The sequence below is a fragment of the Pseudomassariella vexata genome (assembly GCF_002105095.1).
Source record: "Pseudomassariella vexata strain CBS 129021 chromosome Unknown BCR38scaffold_16, whole genome shotgun sequence".
In the NCBI taxonomy this organism is placed as follows: domain Eukaryota; kingdom Fungi; phylum Ascomycota; class Sordariomycetes; order Amphisphaeriales; family Pseudomassariaceae; genus Pseudomassariella; species Pseudomassariella vexata.
Window position 1 is genome coordinate 620,067 of NW_024467971.1, and position 16,628 is coordinate 636,694.

General features: G+C 55.1%; 3 protein-coding genes across 3 annotated transcripts; 2 read left to right on the plus strand and 1 right to left on the minus strand.

Annotated features, from left to right (window-relative positions):
* Positions 1-3,138: 3,138 nt before the first annotated feature.
* Positions 3,139-11,182, plus strand: BCR38DRAFT_352744 (non-ribosomal peptide synthetase; the record flags this gene model as incomplete). Its single annotated transcript, XM_040856727.1, has 3 exons — positions 3,139-7,274; positions 7,327-10,695; positions 10,975-11,182. The coding sequence occupies 3 exons, from the start codon at positions 3,139-3,141 to the stop codon at positions 11,180-11,182; spliced, it is 7,713 nt and encodes a 2,570-aa protein (XP_040711463.1).
* Positions 11,183-12,143: 961 nt separating this feature from the next.
* Positions 12,144-14,130, plus strand: BCR38DRAFT_500432 (putative MFS transporter; the record flags this gene model as incomplete). The annotated part of the gene is made up of 5 exons (XM_040864815.1): positions 12,144-12,355; positions 12,435-12,611; positions 12,692-12,946; positions 13,027-13,049; positions 13,116-14,130. 5 exons carry the CDS (start codon positions 12,144-12,146, stop codon positions 13,946-13,948), a joined length of 1,500 nt encoding a protein of 499 aa, XP_040711464.1. The 3' UTR covers positions 13,949-14,130.
* A 3-nt stretch (positions 14,131-14,133) lies between these two features.
* BCR38DRAFT_74374 (FAD/FMN-containing dehydrogenase) lies at positions 14,134-16,383 on the minus strand. Its single transcript, XM_040865602.1, has 3 exons — positions 15,766-16,383; positions 15,506-15,706; positions 14,134-15,453 (listed from the first exon to the last, which is right to left on the minus strand). The coding sequence occupies exons 1-3, from the start codon at positions 16,044-16,046 to the stop codon at positions 14,211-14,213; spliced, it is 1,725 nt and encodes a 574-aa protein (XP_040711465.1). The 5' UTR covers positions 16,047-16,383; the 3' UTR covers positions 14,134-14,210.
* Positions 16,384-16,628: the final 245 nt, after the last annotated feature.

Sequence of the window (16,628 nt, forward strand, 5' to 3'; positions counted from 1 at the left end):
GGCGACCAAGATCAAGCCCGAGGCTTGCATGAGTTCAGCATAGAGTTTGGCCTAGGAAGAGCTTCGGAACCCTCCCGCCCCACGTGGTTCCAACGCACGTCTGGGGCTTACGGTCCAGCCTGTTGGGACGGCGCTCGGGAAAGCCAGTGGTTTACCAGTCTCAGATCCGCATAAGCGCCGGACAGGTCGTTGGGGGCGGTTCATTGCACTTAGGAGGGCACTTTGACAAGTGAACCCTTGGCCGTCAAATTACCCCGAGATACGATCTCGTGGTTGAAGGCTTAATTCTGGTGACAGCAGAAGAGGAATCGCAACACCTCTCGGGACGTTAGCGATCCGAATCACACCACACCACTTGAGGTGCAGCAAGGCAGCCGTGTCGAACTCCACCATAACCATCTAAAACTATTGTCAGTGGAAATTCCCCGCCACGGCAGCCGTAGGATGTCTCGGATGGACCTTTGTGGCCCCGTTTACGACGCAGGGTGATGGCAAAAAACCCTCAAGTTGCCAGCGCCATGGCTTGCGCAAATGATGTGTGACCCGGCGGCGTGACGGTGCAACTTGTGTATGAATGCAACATTGGGGCCGTTCGGTGCTGAGGTCACATCGGGAGGTATGGAAATAGACAGGATGGCTGGCAGGCATCTACAATATGTCACCCGCTCACTTGTGAATCCACTTGGGGGCAGCAAGGTCGGTGACGCCAAGATGCATGGCTTGCCATCTGCAATGGCCACATATTAACAACTGTCAATGCTTGTTTCTTGACCAGAGCCCACCAGAGCTTCCCGAATATCGCGTTGATCATCTTGTGGTCAGCGCTTTCTCTAACCGCCGCGGCAAGTGCTTCGAGTGAAGTTCGTTTCTTCCCGTTGAGTTTAGACTGTTCAGCGGGAATCGCTCCTAGCGCTTGTATCCAGCGCAGTGGAGCCGTGACTTGGCTGGGGTCTAGCCGTTGCAACGGGTTTTCAAGGCTGATAGGAGCTCTGTGGCTGCGCCACTGTAGAATATGGAGCTAACAACCGGCCATAAGCTTTGGAGCTCCAGGTGTCCAGATGTACCGATTGATTGCCAGGACTGAGTGTAGTCGAGTATCAAGCATATATACCGAGAGAGCCAGAAGGCGTGTCGTACGTGCCTATCTCGATCTACGTAGACGTAGATGACGTCGAGTTCCTTCGAGCTTCAGTGCCGTGCACAACTGGGTATCGAGCTTCCGAGATGGTAGCCGAAGATAGTGAGGACATTGTAACGACTTCTCCAGACCTGGCTATTTGAAATGCTGGCTGGGCTTTCTGGCTCTAGCAGTAGTGAATAGCAAGGTCTCCCATGTCAAAGCGCACCTCTTGTCATGTGCAACATCGAGTAGACGGGAGGGTTCAAGTGACTATTGGAAATGAATGTGCTGGGGGCTTTGGAATGACGTCGGGTTACACAAACACCTGTCCTTGACAATACTGCCCGCGCCGCTGTGAATGAAGATCGGCGATAGACGCGATAGCTGTGGGAGAATCCTTCAGAGCTTGGCGCAACCAAACTGATAGTTGTATCCCTGGTATATGACGGAGATGTTGCAGCCAGCAGAGTCGTCGATACTCAACGTGCAGTCGATCCGTCGGCCAGACTGCAGTTTATTTGCTCTCTTTGGACGTCGTGTTGACCATGGATAATGGTGGAGTGGTCGGTGATCGGTGTTGGCGATCGGTGTTGGCGATCGGTGTCGGTGGTCGGAACGGCATGTGCAAGCGAGGGTGCGAGGTCACACATGCTCAGGCGTTTGCAAAAAGCGCAGACTGACAAGCGCGATGACATGCAAATAACGACATTGGATGGACAAGCGAATATGTCTGGGCTTCCCGTTCTTGCTATGAAATGAAGGTATTGACTGTATGTGGGGAGTCCCCCACTGCGGCTTCCGCAGCGCCACCGCCGCCCGCGAATCTAGCCCACACCGAGTTTAGTGGCATTCCTACACATTCCTATTTTAGTTTGGAAAAGCACACGGACTTACACCCGAGAAGCACCCAGGACACCCACCAGTGAGGCTGCTTATGGCCGCAGCCAGCCCCCATCGGCTTATGCGCGATTATGGGTAGCAAACAATGAATTCCATTTCAGTTCAAGTTCAGTGTTTCCTAAGGAGGCAACTGTTGACCCCCCTCCCCCCCAAACACCCCCCTGTCGACCTGATGGGCTGCCGCGTATGTTGGGCCTTCGCTGTCCACTCCACAACCGCGAGAGCAACACGTATCCTTGAGTACAGCTCGACTTATCAGGACGGGTCGCCAAGCTGACTCGCAAAGTCATTCGCACCACCCTGGATCCTCCAGCGACAATCTCTCCAACCTCATTAGGCTTTCTTTGCTGACTGGCTCGTTATGTTTCAGAGAGGTGCCCTGGTTGCTACCATTGGCTGTACCCGCATTTGCGTCTTCTTAGTCAGGCTGCATCGACATCCGGTGTGCGTGCTGCGCCCAGGAACCATGGACCCAGAGACAAGACCCGGCCCACCAGGGTCCCGTCTGTTATTAGTTGCCGTGGCATGAATGACCTGTGTACGGATCGGCCTGCAGACAAGCCTCATTCATATTCATGATTCCCTCCTTTCCCCTGGTCATTCTATTCCTCTTCCTTTCTCTCCCAACTCTTTCCCCGCCTGTGACTCCGCAGTCGGTTGACGACTTGAAGCTCTCTGGCGAACAGTTATTTTCGAGGCCTTCGAATTGCATTTCAATCGGTGGCGTCTCGTTTGCTCTCTTCAGTGAGATGCAACAAGCCAAGATACTAATTCGTCCCATCGTTGCTGACCCCCCGCAGCCATCTCACCATCCTCATGTTTTAAGGACACTAGATTCTCACCTAATTTTATTTCGCGTTAGGACCATGGCGAACTTCCTATCTCTCGCGCCTATTGACACCTCGCTGGACATGTTCAACGAAGAACCGGAAAAGCAGACGGCGCCGTCCATGCCGAAGATCGACGTGAGGCGAAACCCTCTACCGCGCATTACCACCAGTTTTTCAGCATCGGGGGCAAGAATTACTCAAAAGGAACTACTGAGAAGATCTGCAGCGGCGGCAGTGGCAGAGGTGGCCGATGCCCTCGGTATATCCCCGAGCGAACTGCCCGAGTCGATGTACAGTCAAGCCAGTCCCCAGATCAACCACCAACAGGTCCGTAGGACGAGCTCCGTCTACCTTTCACCGGTCGACAGTATTTGGGGTTTTCCTCCCACGGACCGCACGACGGAGCAAATCTTGAGGTCTGCATTAGCGGATGTACTTGGTCTGGACGTCCACACCATCGCCCGCGACGCGTCCTTCTCGGATTTGGGAGGAAATGCGCAAGCGGCGAAAGCTGTACGCAACGACTGCAGGCAGAAAGGTCTGTTCATCAGGACTCGAGACATACTTACTTGCAAGACGATAGCCGAGTTGGAGACTCGCGCTATTCCGTTAAGCCCGAACCCCTCACAACCAACCAGCAGCCACTCAGTACCGCCTTTGATAGTGAGCCCGCTCCAGCTCACCTCGCCCGTCAGCAAGTTCAACACGGCCATGTCGATTTCTTCACCACAAGCTCAGCTTTCCGCAGGGTCCAAGTCTCCGCCGGGAGCGCGAGGCCAGCCACAACTACAGCCAAAGTCGTCGAAGCGGCATCACAATCAGGTCGAACAAGTGCTATCCTTGAACGGCGATGTATCCAAGGCTGTCGTATTAAAGCCAAAGGCTGGCCTGTTTGAGGGCCAGTCCGTGGCCTTCATCACTTTGTCCAGCTGCGTTATCGAGGGACCGAGCAAGTGTGAAATAAAGCCCCTGAGTGCCTATTACACCAGCAGGCTGCCGACGATTCGAAAAGCCGTGGAGGCCAAAGTCGCACCCACCATAGTCCCTAAAGTTTGGATTGTGTTGGAACGGATACCACTCGACGACGCTGGGAAGATCGACCGCAGGAAGCTTCAAACATGGATACAAAACGCGAACGAAGCCATGTGTCAGCAAATCATGTCCATCGACTCCCAAGAGATTCTGGCCACACCCATGACCGATGTCGAGGAACGACTGCAGAAGGTCGTGGGCAAGGTTTTGAACGTCCAACCCCAAACAATCGCCATGAATTTGCCTTTCGCGGAACTCGGGGGTAACTCGACGGCGGCAATGCAAGTGGTAGTGAGGTGCAAGTCGCAAGGCATTTCACTCAAGGCGGAAGATGTTCTTCAGGCCATGTCATTGACGCAACTGGCCTCTCTTGCCATTTCGAGCGAAGTGCTGGCCCGGAACTCCATCGACAGCACGACCGAGGAGTTCGAACTCACCCCGATGCAGCGCTTCTACTTTCACACCCCGATGGGTAGCAGGATAAGTCAAAGGGCCTCGCGGGATGGATCGTGCCGTTTCAATCAAAGCATGCTGCTGCGCTTCAAGAAGTCGATCGGCATGGAAGATATCCGCGCGGCTATTGAAACGGTTGTCGGGCATCACGCCATGCTTAGGGCGCGGTTTAGGCCCAGCAGAGGCTCGTGGTCACAGTATACCCTGTCCGAGGTTTCTTCGTCATACCACTTTGGTCATCACTCAGTCCGAACCGACGCCTCAGTGGAAGCAGTCATCAAGCAGGCGCAAGCGAGCATCGACATCGAGAACGGTCCCGTGTTTGCGGCCCATCATTTTCACACCAACGATGGTCACCAGTTGCTTTACCTCGTCGCTCACCATCTCGTGGTAGATTTCAAGTCTTGGAGTGTGATCGTGGACGATCTGGACCAGCTTCTCCTCGAAGGCAGTTTGGCATCGGGTCGAGCCGTGTCTTTCCGTGAATGGACTGCACACCAACGACGCAGGGTCAACAACACGAACTCTCCGATACAGTTTCCCTTCCAGATCAATGGAGCCGACTGTGGCTATTGGGGCGTGAATCAGCAGACCAACAACTACGCCAACACCGTTACAGCTGGTTTTACGCTCGGCACCGACATAACCTCGCTTCTTTCCAGGAGCAACGAGACGCTTCGTACAGACTCTTCGGACATATTCCTCGCAGCGTTACTTCTCTCCTTCAGTCAAACTTTCCGGGATCGACCGACGCCTGCCATTTGGAATCAAGAACACGAAAGGACTGTTTGGGACGCAGAGGTGGATATCTCGGAGACGGTCGGATGGTTCACTTCTCTGTGTCCTCTGGCGGTGGACATATCCCCCTCTGACGACTTGTTTAAAGTCCTTCGTAACGTCAAGGATGCGCGACGCACGGTGGCGGACAGAGGTGTCTCGTACTTCGCCTCGAACTTGATGGACGCTGAATCTGCCGATTCTTTCACTTCTTCGCAATCGCCCCTGGAGATCATCTTCACATATGTAGGGCCCACGCAAAGCCATGACCGTCAAGAGAGCCTCTTGGAGCAGATTCCCGTTCCCAACAGCCGGTCTCTGGCTTCTCCCACATCGGATATTGGACCCAACGTGGGTCGCATTGCACTTTTTGAGGTATCAGCTGCGATTGATCACGGCGAAGCCAAGTTCAGGTTTGTTTACCACAGGCTATCAAGACACCATGACCTCATTGATGCTTGGATCCACACCTACGAGGTTTTTCTTCAAGACGGAATCAAGCACTTGCGTTCTCAGCATCCCGAGCTTTCTATGTCGGACATCCCCCTCATGGATATGACCTACGACGGCCTCTCCAAATTGAACCGGGAAATCCTACCAACCCTCGGCATCGATGCCACCAACATCGAAACTGTGTACCCGGCCACTGCGAATCAGCAACACATTTTGATCAATGAGTCTTTGATTCCTGGTAGTTCTGGTGTCCAGACCATCTACGCGCTTAGCAGCCTCGGCAACTATATTGACATTAAGCAGTTATGCGCCGCGTGGCAGCAGGTTACTACCAAGCACCCGGTCCTCAGAACACTGTTCGTTGAAAGCAGTTCCAAGAACGGTTTGTTTGATCAGCTTATTCTGCGACACCATTCTCCAAATATGCTCTTCATCGAGAGCCGAACTCGCGACAACGCTCTATACGACCTGGAGAAGCTCCCTCCTTTGACCTCAACCAAGCGCAGCCCTGCACACAGGTTGGTCGTATGCCAAGCACCAGGCAAAACATTCCTCAAGTTGGAAATGAGCCAGGCCCTCTGCGACGGTTCCAGTCTTGCCATCCTATTCACTGAGCTGAACCAAGCCTACTTCAACCGCACGACGTTAGGAACATCGGGAATCTCGTACCTGGAATACCTCAAGTGTTTGAAAACGACACCTTGCAGCATCGAGTTCTGGCGGGAGCGCCTGGCCGGCGTCCAGCCGTGCCACTTCCCAAACCTGCTCTCGCAGGAACAGCAAGTCGATGGTAGGGAGTTCGAGACCACGTCCGTCGAATTGGGTCTTTCCTGCCGATCCGTTGATCAGTTCTCGCAGCAATATCAAGTCGACGTGACTGCAGTGTTGAGCGTGGCTTGGGGTCTCGTCCTACGATTTTATGTTGGCTCCGATTCAGTTTGTTTCGGGTACCGCACCTCCGGCAGAGATCTTCCGGTGGAGGGCCTCTCCGATGCTGTGGGATGTTTTTCCACCGTCTTGATCGGCCACCTTGCGGTTCACTCGTCCCAGTCCATCGCTCAGATGCTCATGGACGCCGAGGAGAACCACCGCGAGGCCCTACACCATCAACACGTGCCAGTGAGTAGCATCGAGCACGTTCTGAAAAGAAAGGGCGATCGCCTCTTCAATTCCTGCCTGTCTTTCGGCTATGAGAATATTGATGAGACCTCTCCGGCTAGCATGAAGTTCCGACACGTCAAATTGATGCAGGCTTCGGAGTATGATTTCAACGTCGACGTCAACTTCAGGCGTGGCAATCTGGCTTTGGACATCGGACACCGCATTGTCACGCCGGTCCAGGCGGAGAACGTTGCCCATGCCTTCGAGAGAGCCGTTCGGACGGTCCTTGACAACCCCGGCGGCACGGTCCGAGAGGTTGACCTGTTCAACGACCACGACCACCGGCAGATCGTTGCGTGGAACAGCGAGCCCAAGATGGATACCACCAACGAAAACGTACACCGTCTGATTGGTCTGCGAGCCTGCGACTATCCCGGTATCCAAGCCGTCTGCGCCTGGGACGGCGACTTCACCTATGGGGAGCTAGATGAGTTGTCTATCAAAATGGCGAGCTATCTTGTGGCTTGGGGCGTGCAACCCGGAACACCCGTGCCGGTCATTGTCGACAAGAGTCGATGGGCGGTGGTGGCTATGTTGGCTGTCTTGAAGTAAGCTACCTGCCATTTGATGTCGTGGCCTTTGCCTTGCTGACTGCCATAGTATTGGTGCCATTCTCATCCCCGTCGACGTAGCACTCACGTCCATGTTTTCATGGATTATCAAGAATGTCGGGGCCCAGACCGTCTTGGCCTCAGAAAGTGTCCGAGAGCATTTGCCGGGTCGAGACAACCAAGTTATCTACCTCGACGAGGAAACACTCTCGTCTATAACTGCCCTTCCCACGGTGATACTTGACCCCCACCCAACCAGTTCTTACGACGCGGCGTGCATTTTGTTTAATACGGCGTCTGCGATGAACCACAAAGGCATCGCCTACAGCCACGGTGCTCTCGCCACCGCATGTATCGGCCAAGCTTCCGCACTCCGCATCAACCCGTCGAGTCGTGTCATGCAGTTATCATCCTACAGCGTTGACATTGCCCTGACCGAGATATTTACAACCTTGGTCAACGGCGGATGTGTTTGTGTGCCCTCGGCCGTAGAGCGGGTGGAGGGCTTCACTCCCGCTGCTCAGCGCATGAATGTGAACTGGACCTACTTGACTCCGACCCTGTCTCGCAAGCTACAGCCGGAGAACCTGCCTAACCTGTCCATCGTCTGCTTCAGGACACGCCAACTGGAAGCCGATACCTACGGACCATGGGTGGGCAAAGCCAAGATTTTGCTCGCCTATGGCTCTGCCGAGGCGTGCCCACTGGGGTTGTCTGCCTCCGAGGTCACAGCCTCGGCGGCGGTGAGGTGCATTGGCAAGCCATTCTGCGGGAACTACTGGATTGTCAATCCCGATGACTGCAATCGACTAATGCCGGTCGGTGCCGTCGGAGAACTGGTCATCGGCGGTCCTACCCTGGCAAATGGCTACGACCTCACGGGCGGCGAAAACAAGACGTATTTTACTAGAAGGACATCCCGCGCGAATCTGGGAGACGTGAAACCAGGCAGACTTCTGAAGACTGGTCACTTTGTCCGTTATACAGAAGATGGTCAAATCGAGCTGGTTTCTAGCCGAGGTGAAAATACGGAAATCACCGCCAAGGTCGAGCCACGACTTCGGAGATGTCTCGGTCGAGGTGTGGATGTGGTGGTTGACACAATTGCTTTCAAATATCAAGACAGCGACTCGACTTCCATACTGGTTGCCTTCGTTGAGCTTGGCGACAGTCTTTACCCTGGTGAGCCCGACCTGAACCACTTGAGTGCCGTCACCAAGGAACGATTGTTTCTTGCCAAAAAGATGGCAGAGATGGCTTTGCGGGACGTCGTGCCAAACCACTTGATCCCTTCGACCTTCATCCCGGTCAAGCAGATGCCATTGACACCTTCGCTGAAGGTTGATCGCCGCGCTTTGCAGAAGATGATCATGGGTCTTTCAAAATCCCAGCTCCTCGGGTTGTCTAGTGTACCCAACCCTCACGAAGTGCAAGCCGCCAGCCTCAACCCGCTTCCCCTGACCAAATTGGAGCAGCGTGTACGGGCCATTTGGGCTAGAGTACTCGATGTTCAGGAGTCTTCCATCACTTCCAATGACGGCTTTGTTGGTCTCGGGGGCGACAGTGACCTCGCTCACGACCTCGTCATCACTTGCCGGCAGCAGGATTTGGATGTGTCCATTATTGATGTTCTTCGCAACTTTTCCTTGACTGAGCTGTGCAAAGTGATTAGCGTTGCAGATGTGCCCGTCCCGGAGGTCGAATCGAACATGCGGAAGCAGCGAAGCCCCTCCAACGTCTTTGTCGGAAATGCCGTTCTGCCACAGGTCGGCCTTGAACGAGAAGAAATCGAGGACTTCGCCGAAGCCTCTTCTCTCCAAACTGCATTCATTGAGTCGGGCATGCTCAGGACCAAGGGCGACATCAGCTACTTGGTGATCAACATGACCGGTCCGTTCGGCTGGGACAAGCTTGAGAACGCCGCGTTTCAGCTTACCAAGGCACATCCCATGCTACGCACCGCTTTTATTACACACAACCAACAGTTGTTCCAGACGGTACTCCGCTCCTACAAACCCGAGTTCCAGCGCTATCAATGCCCCAGCTGGCGCCTGAGTAACCTGGCCACGAAAATCATCAAGAGAGACCAGTCGGCGCCAATCAATTTCCGCCAACCAGTGACTAAATTCTTCTACTTGGATGCTGGCAAGAGCTCTATTTTGGTAATGCGACTGTCTCGAGCGCAGTATAATGAGGCTTCCCTGCCAGCCATCATGAATGACCTGTCCAGATGCTGCGACCACGGAGACATGGTGACTCAACGTCCAGGCTTCTGCGACGTGGTGCGAGCTGCGCAACATGCTTCGCACAATGGTGCTATCGACTACTGGCGCACTCTCCTTGAGGAGGCTCGGATGACGCAGGTGGTTTCGCAGCCCACTCCACTGGTGGCCAGCTCCGATTCCAAGACGATCCACCGGCAGATTCCCACGGGCTCCATTCAGCATCTAGGCATTCCGTTTGAGACCATTCTCAAGGGTGCCTGGTCGGTTGTGCTCTCTAACCTCTCAGGTTCAGATGACGTCGTCTTCGGTCAGTTGGTCGAGGGCAAGCATCTGAGTCTTCCAGGTGGGCACGCTGTGGCTGACGTTGTTGGGCCTACTGGCAACATCATCCCGGTGCGCACCCGACTTCCCGATGTGCCGATCACACCCTACGAGTACTTCCGTTGCGTGCAGAGCCAGCATGTGGCCAGCGTTCCGCACGAGAACATGGAGTTTTCCGATATTATTTCCAAGTGCACCAGTTGGCCGTCGTGGACGAACTTCAGCACCGTCGTCCAGCACCAGAACTCTGCTGAACGTATTAACCTCGGCCACTTCCTCCTCGGTGGTGCGACGTGCAAGCTCAACTATATAGAGTCGAACCATCAGAACTCGGACATGTTTGTACGTTCCGTCACTGCTGGCGCCGCCCATGTCGACATCAGCCTTACCTTCTCCGAGAAGCGCATGCACCCCATTTTTGCCGACGAGGTGCTCAAGATGCTGTGCTCCACCATCACGCTTCTCACATCGGCCTTCATCATGGAGCCGCTCATGCTCAAGGGTCTAAACGACGATCGCGCCATCTCGCGCATCCCGCTCCCAAGCTACAACCAGGACAAGAAACTCGAGACACCCGTTCAGTCAGTGACTCCAGACCATGCGAGCGCCATCCACGCCGTCATCTCCTCGGGCTGGGATGCCATCCTCAGCACAAGCAGCCTGCACGTCTCCGATGTACGGAGCGTGCCCTTCTACGACATTTGGGGATCTCTTATCCCCGCCGCCGAACTGGCCCGTTTCTACAACGAGAATATGTCCCGTCTTGACGTCCCTGGGCTTGAACAGGCCACTTTCACCTTGGAGGACATCCTCGAACATCCGACCATGATGAAGCAGTTCGAGATGATAATCGCCCAACAGCAGGGCGTCTCGTCCTCGTCGTCATCGTCGCAACACCCTCACCTTTCGACGCGCTTGGCCAGCGTCCAGCGCCGGTCTACTTCGTGGGGAAAGAACATCAGGAGGTTGACGGTCATCCCTACTCCGCACTCGGTGTCCTGTCCTCACCCCGCTCCTTCTTCGGCACCCACTCGGAAAACGACTTCAGCTTTGCTGGCTCCTCCACCTTTGTCTGCAGGTCGAGTTCTTTCTAGTGCCGGTGGCACTCCCGCCGGTAGACACAAACACCACAACAGCAGCAGCGGCGGCAGCTCGGTCGAGTCCATGACGAGTGGGAGTAGCCAGAGTGATGTGGACGAGCTGAGGGACGAGGTCAAGGCCGAGATTAGTCCGTTGACGCCTGTGACCCCGTTCACGAGGAAAAAGCCAAGCGTTGGGTTGGATGCGAGTGCGCATGCGTTAAAGAAGAAGGGAAGTGGTTTGTTGGGGAGGATGGGGATGCACTCTATTGGGGCATAGATGAGAAAGGGGAAGCATTTTCTGGGAAGAGCCAGAACTATTGGACAGTTGTTTTTATCATCGGCGAACGCGGGAATCCGATGGGATGGTGCCGGGATTCAAACGTGACGGATTTTTTTTTGTTGCTACTGTTCAGTACAAGTTGGTTTTGGGTGGTTGTCTTGCGTGGCGCTTAGGAGTTCCAAAAGTGAGTCTATTGGCCCTTGCTGCTGTGGACACTTACCCGTCAATCGTTGTTAGACTCTATTTAGCATTTGAGATACCCGTCTTTTGTTGACTCGGAAATTGGAAGTATTCAAACTAAGCCACTTGGTTTTTGCGTGAACTTGCCGTTAGTGCGATGAGGATTGTAGATGATGAGAGTCTGAAAGCCAACCACTTTTAAGAGTCCAGTTCGTGGTGGCATCACAACGACCTGGCCAGTATTTAAATAATCTCTAGTCTCGTAAATATCAATGTAGACTGACGTCTGTTTCCCACACCCCCGCGTTCACACCCCACGGTAATGCTCTTCCTCCAATGTTCTTCTCCATGTGAACCCCTCATCCCCCACCCTGATCGTCACCATCTTCTCCATCACCCAACCTTAAGGCACTCAGTCTCTTCTCTCGGAATTCATTGTCGTCCTAGTGCTGAGTAAGTAGGACATAGCCGGCCGGCTGTCATGGGTCACGACTGACTACCCCTACCAGATAGCAGTGTCATGTCCGTACTTATCCGAGCTGGAAGCGGATATTCTTGGTCTATAACCGGCCACAGGATATCGTTTTCCTCAAAAACGGTATAAAAGTGGGTTAACAAGGTACTAAGACCACTGCACTCGCTATCGCACGGTCAAGTATTATTCTTGGTCAATTCACTAACCTACTGGAAGGCCCATTGCCTCGAAGTCGACTGACCGTGAAAGATATCCATATCCGGCAGTACGCTGCGTCACTCGAACGATACCGACTCGCCAGTCATGGAGACAAAAGAGGAAGAAAAACCCGCATTGCAGAGCGTTGAGCACTCGAGTGGAGGCATTGAAGATGCCGATGCGGCGTTGCATCAACAATTCGCAGAGGCAGACTCAGCATGGCACCAAGCCATGAGCAAGAAACTACTCAGGAAGGTGGATGGACATCTGCTTCCGCTGCTTGTCCTGATGTACCTGTTGAACTTTCTGGACCGCAAGTATGTTCATCTCGTAATCGAGCATTTAACGTCAGCGCACTGGGGGTATAGTGCAAACAACTGACACCAGCCACTGCAGCAACCTATCCCAAGCTCGAATAGGCACCCTAGAAAAAGATCTCGGCATGACGGGGACGGACTTCAACCTCGCGACCAGTATACTCTTCGTCGGATACTTGCTCATGCAACTGCCCTCAAATCTGATCCTTACTCGAGTCCGGCCGTCGATATATCTCGGGGGCGCTATGATGATATGGTTAGCACGCGTCCTTCCCTTACATTTCAACGGAACTGCTTTCAACTCGTTGGGTGAAGGCTGGCTAATCAAGAACAAAGGGGTGCTATCTCCGCTGCCCAAGCCGGCACCCAGTCCTTCGGCGGCCTAATCGCCTGCCGCTTTATGCTCGGGTTTGCCGAGGCGCCGTTTTTCCCGGGGGGCGTGTTTTTGATGAGTTCCTGGTACACGCGTCAGGAGCTGGCCCATCGAATCGCTTGGTTCTATGCCGGGTCGTCGTTGGCCAATGCGTTTGGGGGTCTGCTTGGGGCTGGAGTGTTGGGAGGTTTGAGTGGTGCTAGGGGGATTGCTGGATGGTATGTCCTGTCTCTCATTTGCCGCCCGGGTTTTGATACTACCTTGGAGAACAGATGAAATGGGCTAACTGGTGATACAGGAGATGGCTTTTCATTATCGAAGGTAGGCCCCCCTATTCAAACAGGGTAGTAACCCCTCAGTCTCAGCAATACTAACCTGCGACCCCAGGCACCCTAACGATAGCCTCCTCCCTCCTCTCCCTCTTCATCCTCCCCAACTATCCCTCTACAACCACCTGGCTCACCCCCCACGAACGCCTCTACGCCTCCTGGCGTCTCACAGCCGACACAGGCGGCGAACCCGACCGCGCCGACTCCTCAACCCTCAAACACGGCGTCCTCCTCGCCCTCAAAGACCCGAGACTCTATCTCTTCACGGTCCTCCAGCACGCCTCCCTCCTCTCTCAAACCTTCCAGTTCTTCTTCCCTACCATCGTCCAAACCCTCGGCTACGCCACCGTGCCCACCCTACTCATCACCGCGCCCGTCTGGGTAGTTACGTTCCTCGTGTCCCTGATCGTGACATATATCAGCGGTAGGACGGGGGAAAGGAGCCTGCATGTCATTGGCTTGATGACGGTTTCCGTCATCGGGAATGTGATAGCTGCCTGCACGCTCAACACAGGGGCTAGGCTCTTCGCCATGTTCCTCATGCCCATGGGCGCTGTGCCCGCGTACCAGATTATATTGGCCTGGGTGGCGAATAGCTTTCCCCGCCCGATGGTGAAACGAAGCGTGTGTGTTAGTTTCGCGAATATGATTGGGAACTGTGCGAATATATATGGGCCGTACATGTACCCGGCGACGGACGGGCCCAGGTATTTGGCGGGAGGGGTGGGGACGGCGGCTGCGGCGGTGTTGGTTATGGGGTTGGCGGGGTTGGCGAGGTTGGTCTTGGCGAGGGAGAATAGAAGGTTGGAGGCTAGGGAGAGAGCGACGGGGGATGAGGGGCACGCGGTGGGGAATGATGAGAAGGCCGTGGGGTTTAGGTACGTGTTGTAGTCTGGACCGACCTTATTAGTTGTGGACGGCGTGTAGAAAGCTTGCGCGCCAGCTATTTAGGTGGAAGCCGGTAAAGCCCAATGAAAAGGGAGGCCTCGAAATCCCGAAATGTCATGAAAGACCATATCGCACTGCCCATCTGCATCTCGCTGAACCGGTTCCTATGCCGCACTTCCAACCCATCACCATAGCGAGCTGGGGTCTCGGGTATCAATTATATTATATGTAGTATTAGTGTTTATGCTCTATCCCATTTTATGCCTCAAGCGCGGCACATTCTCCCATCAGCAGCCACCGTCCAAGCATCACTACCCACCCCCTTCAACGCATAAAACACGCCGTTGGGATCCCACGTTTGCTTAATCGTCAACAGCTTGTCATAGTTGTCGCCGAAGAAGGTCTCCTGCCAATTAGGCTGGTTGAAGTCCGCCTCGTTAAAGTACGCGCCGCTGCCGGGCGTAACGGCCTCGATCTGCGGCACGAACTCATTGGTCATCTGCACCTGCGCGGCAACCATGTCCTCCCAGGGCGCCGTGGAGTCCCAGGCGGTAGTGAGCTGCATGTGCACGCCCGCATCGCGCCACGCCGGGTTCACGGCGTTGGACACGTCGAACTTGGCCGATGCGTTGAGGCCGTCGCCGACGGCAAGCACGCCGTTCTCCGTCAGGTTGCGCAGGACGGCTTGGAACGCGTCGTTGTTGTTCTCGAGGACGTCACGGGGGATCAGGCGGCTGCCGAATTGGTATTCCTCCACCGCGACGTGGCCGTAAGGAAGAGGGCCCATGTACGTGTCGTAGTGGTCGCGGTAGGGGAGCGAGGTGTAGCTGGCCGAGTATGGGATGGACAAGTTGCCGAGGACGGCGAGGAAGGGTGCCAGGACGGTGTCCTTGATGTGGTCTCCGGTGCTGTTGTAGATGGTGATGGGGTTGACGACTAGGACGGCGCTGCTGACGTAGTAGACCACCATGGCGCCCTGGTCGATCATGGCCGGGAGCAGGGCGTGGAACTGTGCAACGGCCTCAAAGAAGTTATCCTGCGTCGTGTAGACGGCCGCGAGCTGGAGGGATGCTCCGCCGACGGTCGCATCGGGGTGCGTCCGGACCGTCATTGAGGTGACGACTCCGTACGTGCCACCACCGCCACCACTGAGAGCCCAGTACAGGTCACTGTTCTCGGTTCTGGAAGCCGTGACTACGTCCCCTGCAGCAGTAACTACCTCAAACTCAAGAGTCTGATCGGCTGCCATGCCAAAGGTCGTGGTGAGGGCGGAGTGGCCACCACCTTGGGTGTAGCCACCAGCCATGCCGACGGTAGGGCATTCACCGGTGACAATGACAACACCCTCGGCAGCGGCCGCCTCAAGGGCCTCGTAGCCCTCCACGCCGGCGCCGACTTTGACGGCTGAGCCGGAATAGTAGCTATCAGAATAGTCAAGGAACTCGACACTCTTTAGATGGTGAGTCCAGATGGCCAGGGCTCCTGCACCAGTAGAACGACCGAGGAAGCTGGAGACGAATCTTAGCGAGAGCACCGCAGCGTGGTCGGCGTGAAACTTACTCGTGACCCGTGTTACGGACGAGAACCCGAATGTTGTTCGTCTGGGCAAAGGCAAGAGCCGCAATCACATCCTCGTTACTCGTCACGTTGACAGCATAACTGACATAGTTGCCCAGCAAGCAAGGAGTTGACCGGTCGGTAAAGGGATCACAGCTCTGGTTGGCGAAGAAAGCTTGCATCACCGAGGACGAGGACGGGATGCTGCCAAAGGTTAGCCAGCCGCATATGCCGGGTTGGAGCCGTATGACTCGCGAACTTACTGCGTCTCAGGTGAAGTCCAATCCGCTTGGAGGGCCGCACAAGCCTCTGCGTCATACGTCGGGTCGTGGCAGGGCGAGCCTACCGGGACGGTGGCCACGAGTCTTCCGCTGACGGTGGTGTTGAGACCGTCCCAAATCGAAGCCGATGGCCAGCACGAGTCGCCGGGTAAGCAGTAGCAGTCGCTGGCCGCGTCTCGCGGCGGATAGACCGGGACCAGCGCAGTTGTTGCTGCGGCATGGAGGACAGCCACCAAGGCAGTGGGGATTGTCAAGGACCTCATGGTGGATTTGGGCGTGTCGACTCAAAACAAGAACTCAGCATTAAGCAATTAAAGTTGCGCGCCGTTGGAAAGCAAGACAGCGAGTGGCCAAGAAAGGAGCCAACTACTAAGCCGCCCCTCCGTCTATTATACAGTCGCATTAGATGTGTCGGATTAAGGTATCTGTGAGGCGTAAGGCAAGCAGCCCCCTTCGCATGATGGGATGAAATGAGCGCGCCATTTCCCAGATTGGATTCCCAGCTTGACGGGAGGACGCGACAGCCGCACTGCCACCCGGGATCCACTTGAACAGGCGAGAATAGACGATAATGGGCGAAGCACCCGAGCGAGGTCGCATTTGCTGCAGAAGGCCCTGGGGGTTCTAAAATTTAAACGTGGGATCGCTGATTTCAGCCTTGTCTTCCGCTCGTCTCCAGCTCTAGTTATCGGCCGAGTAGGGCAGAATAGGAGCTGCGCGCCGTGGGCCTCAGGGCGTCGTCGTCCGTCGGCGTCAGCAACATAAATGGCCGACGAACAAGCCTTGGCCTGGCTAACCGATACGGCCTAGCATCGTAGGAGGACCTCGGAGGTGTTGTACCAGTC

Excerpts from the sequence above, each read along its gene's own strand:
- BCR38DRAFT_74374 (XM_040865602.1), bottom strand. The coding sequence starts at position 16,046 with ATGAGGTCCTTGACAATCCCCACTGCCTTGGTGGCTGTCCTCCATGCC. Across the intron at positions 15,707-15,765 it reads TGGACTTCACCTGAGACGCA|CATCCCGTCCTCGTCCTCGG; the intron begins GTAAGTTCGCGA and ends AACCTTTGGCAG. Across the intron at positions 15,454-15,505 it reads GTCCGTAACACGGGTCACGA|CTTCCTCGGTCGTTCTACTG; the intron begins GTAAGTTTCACG and ends ATTCGTCTCCAG.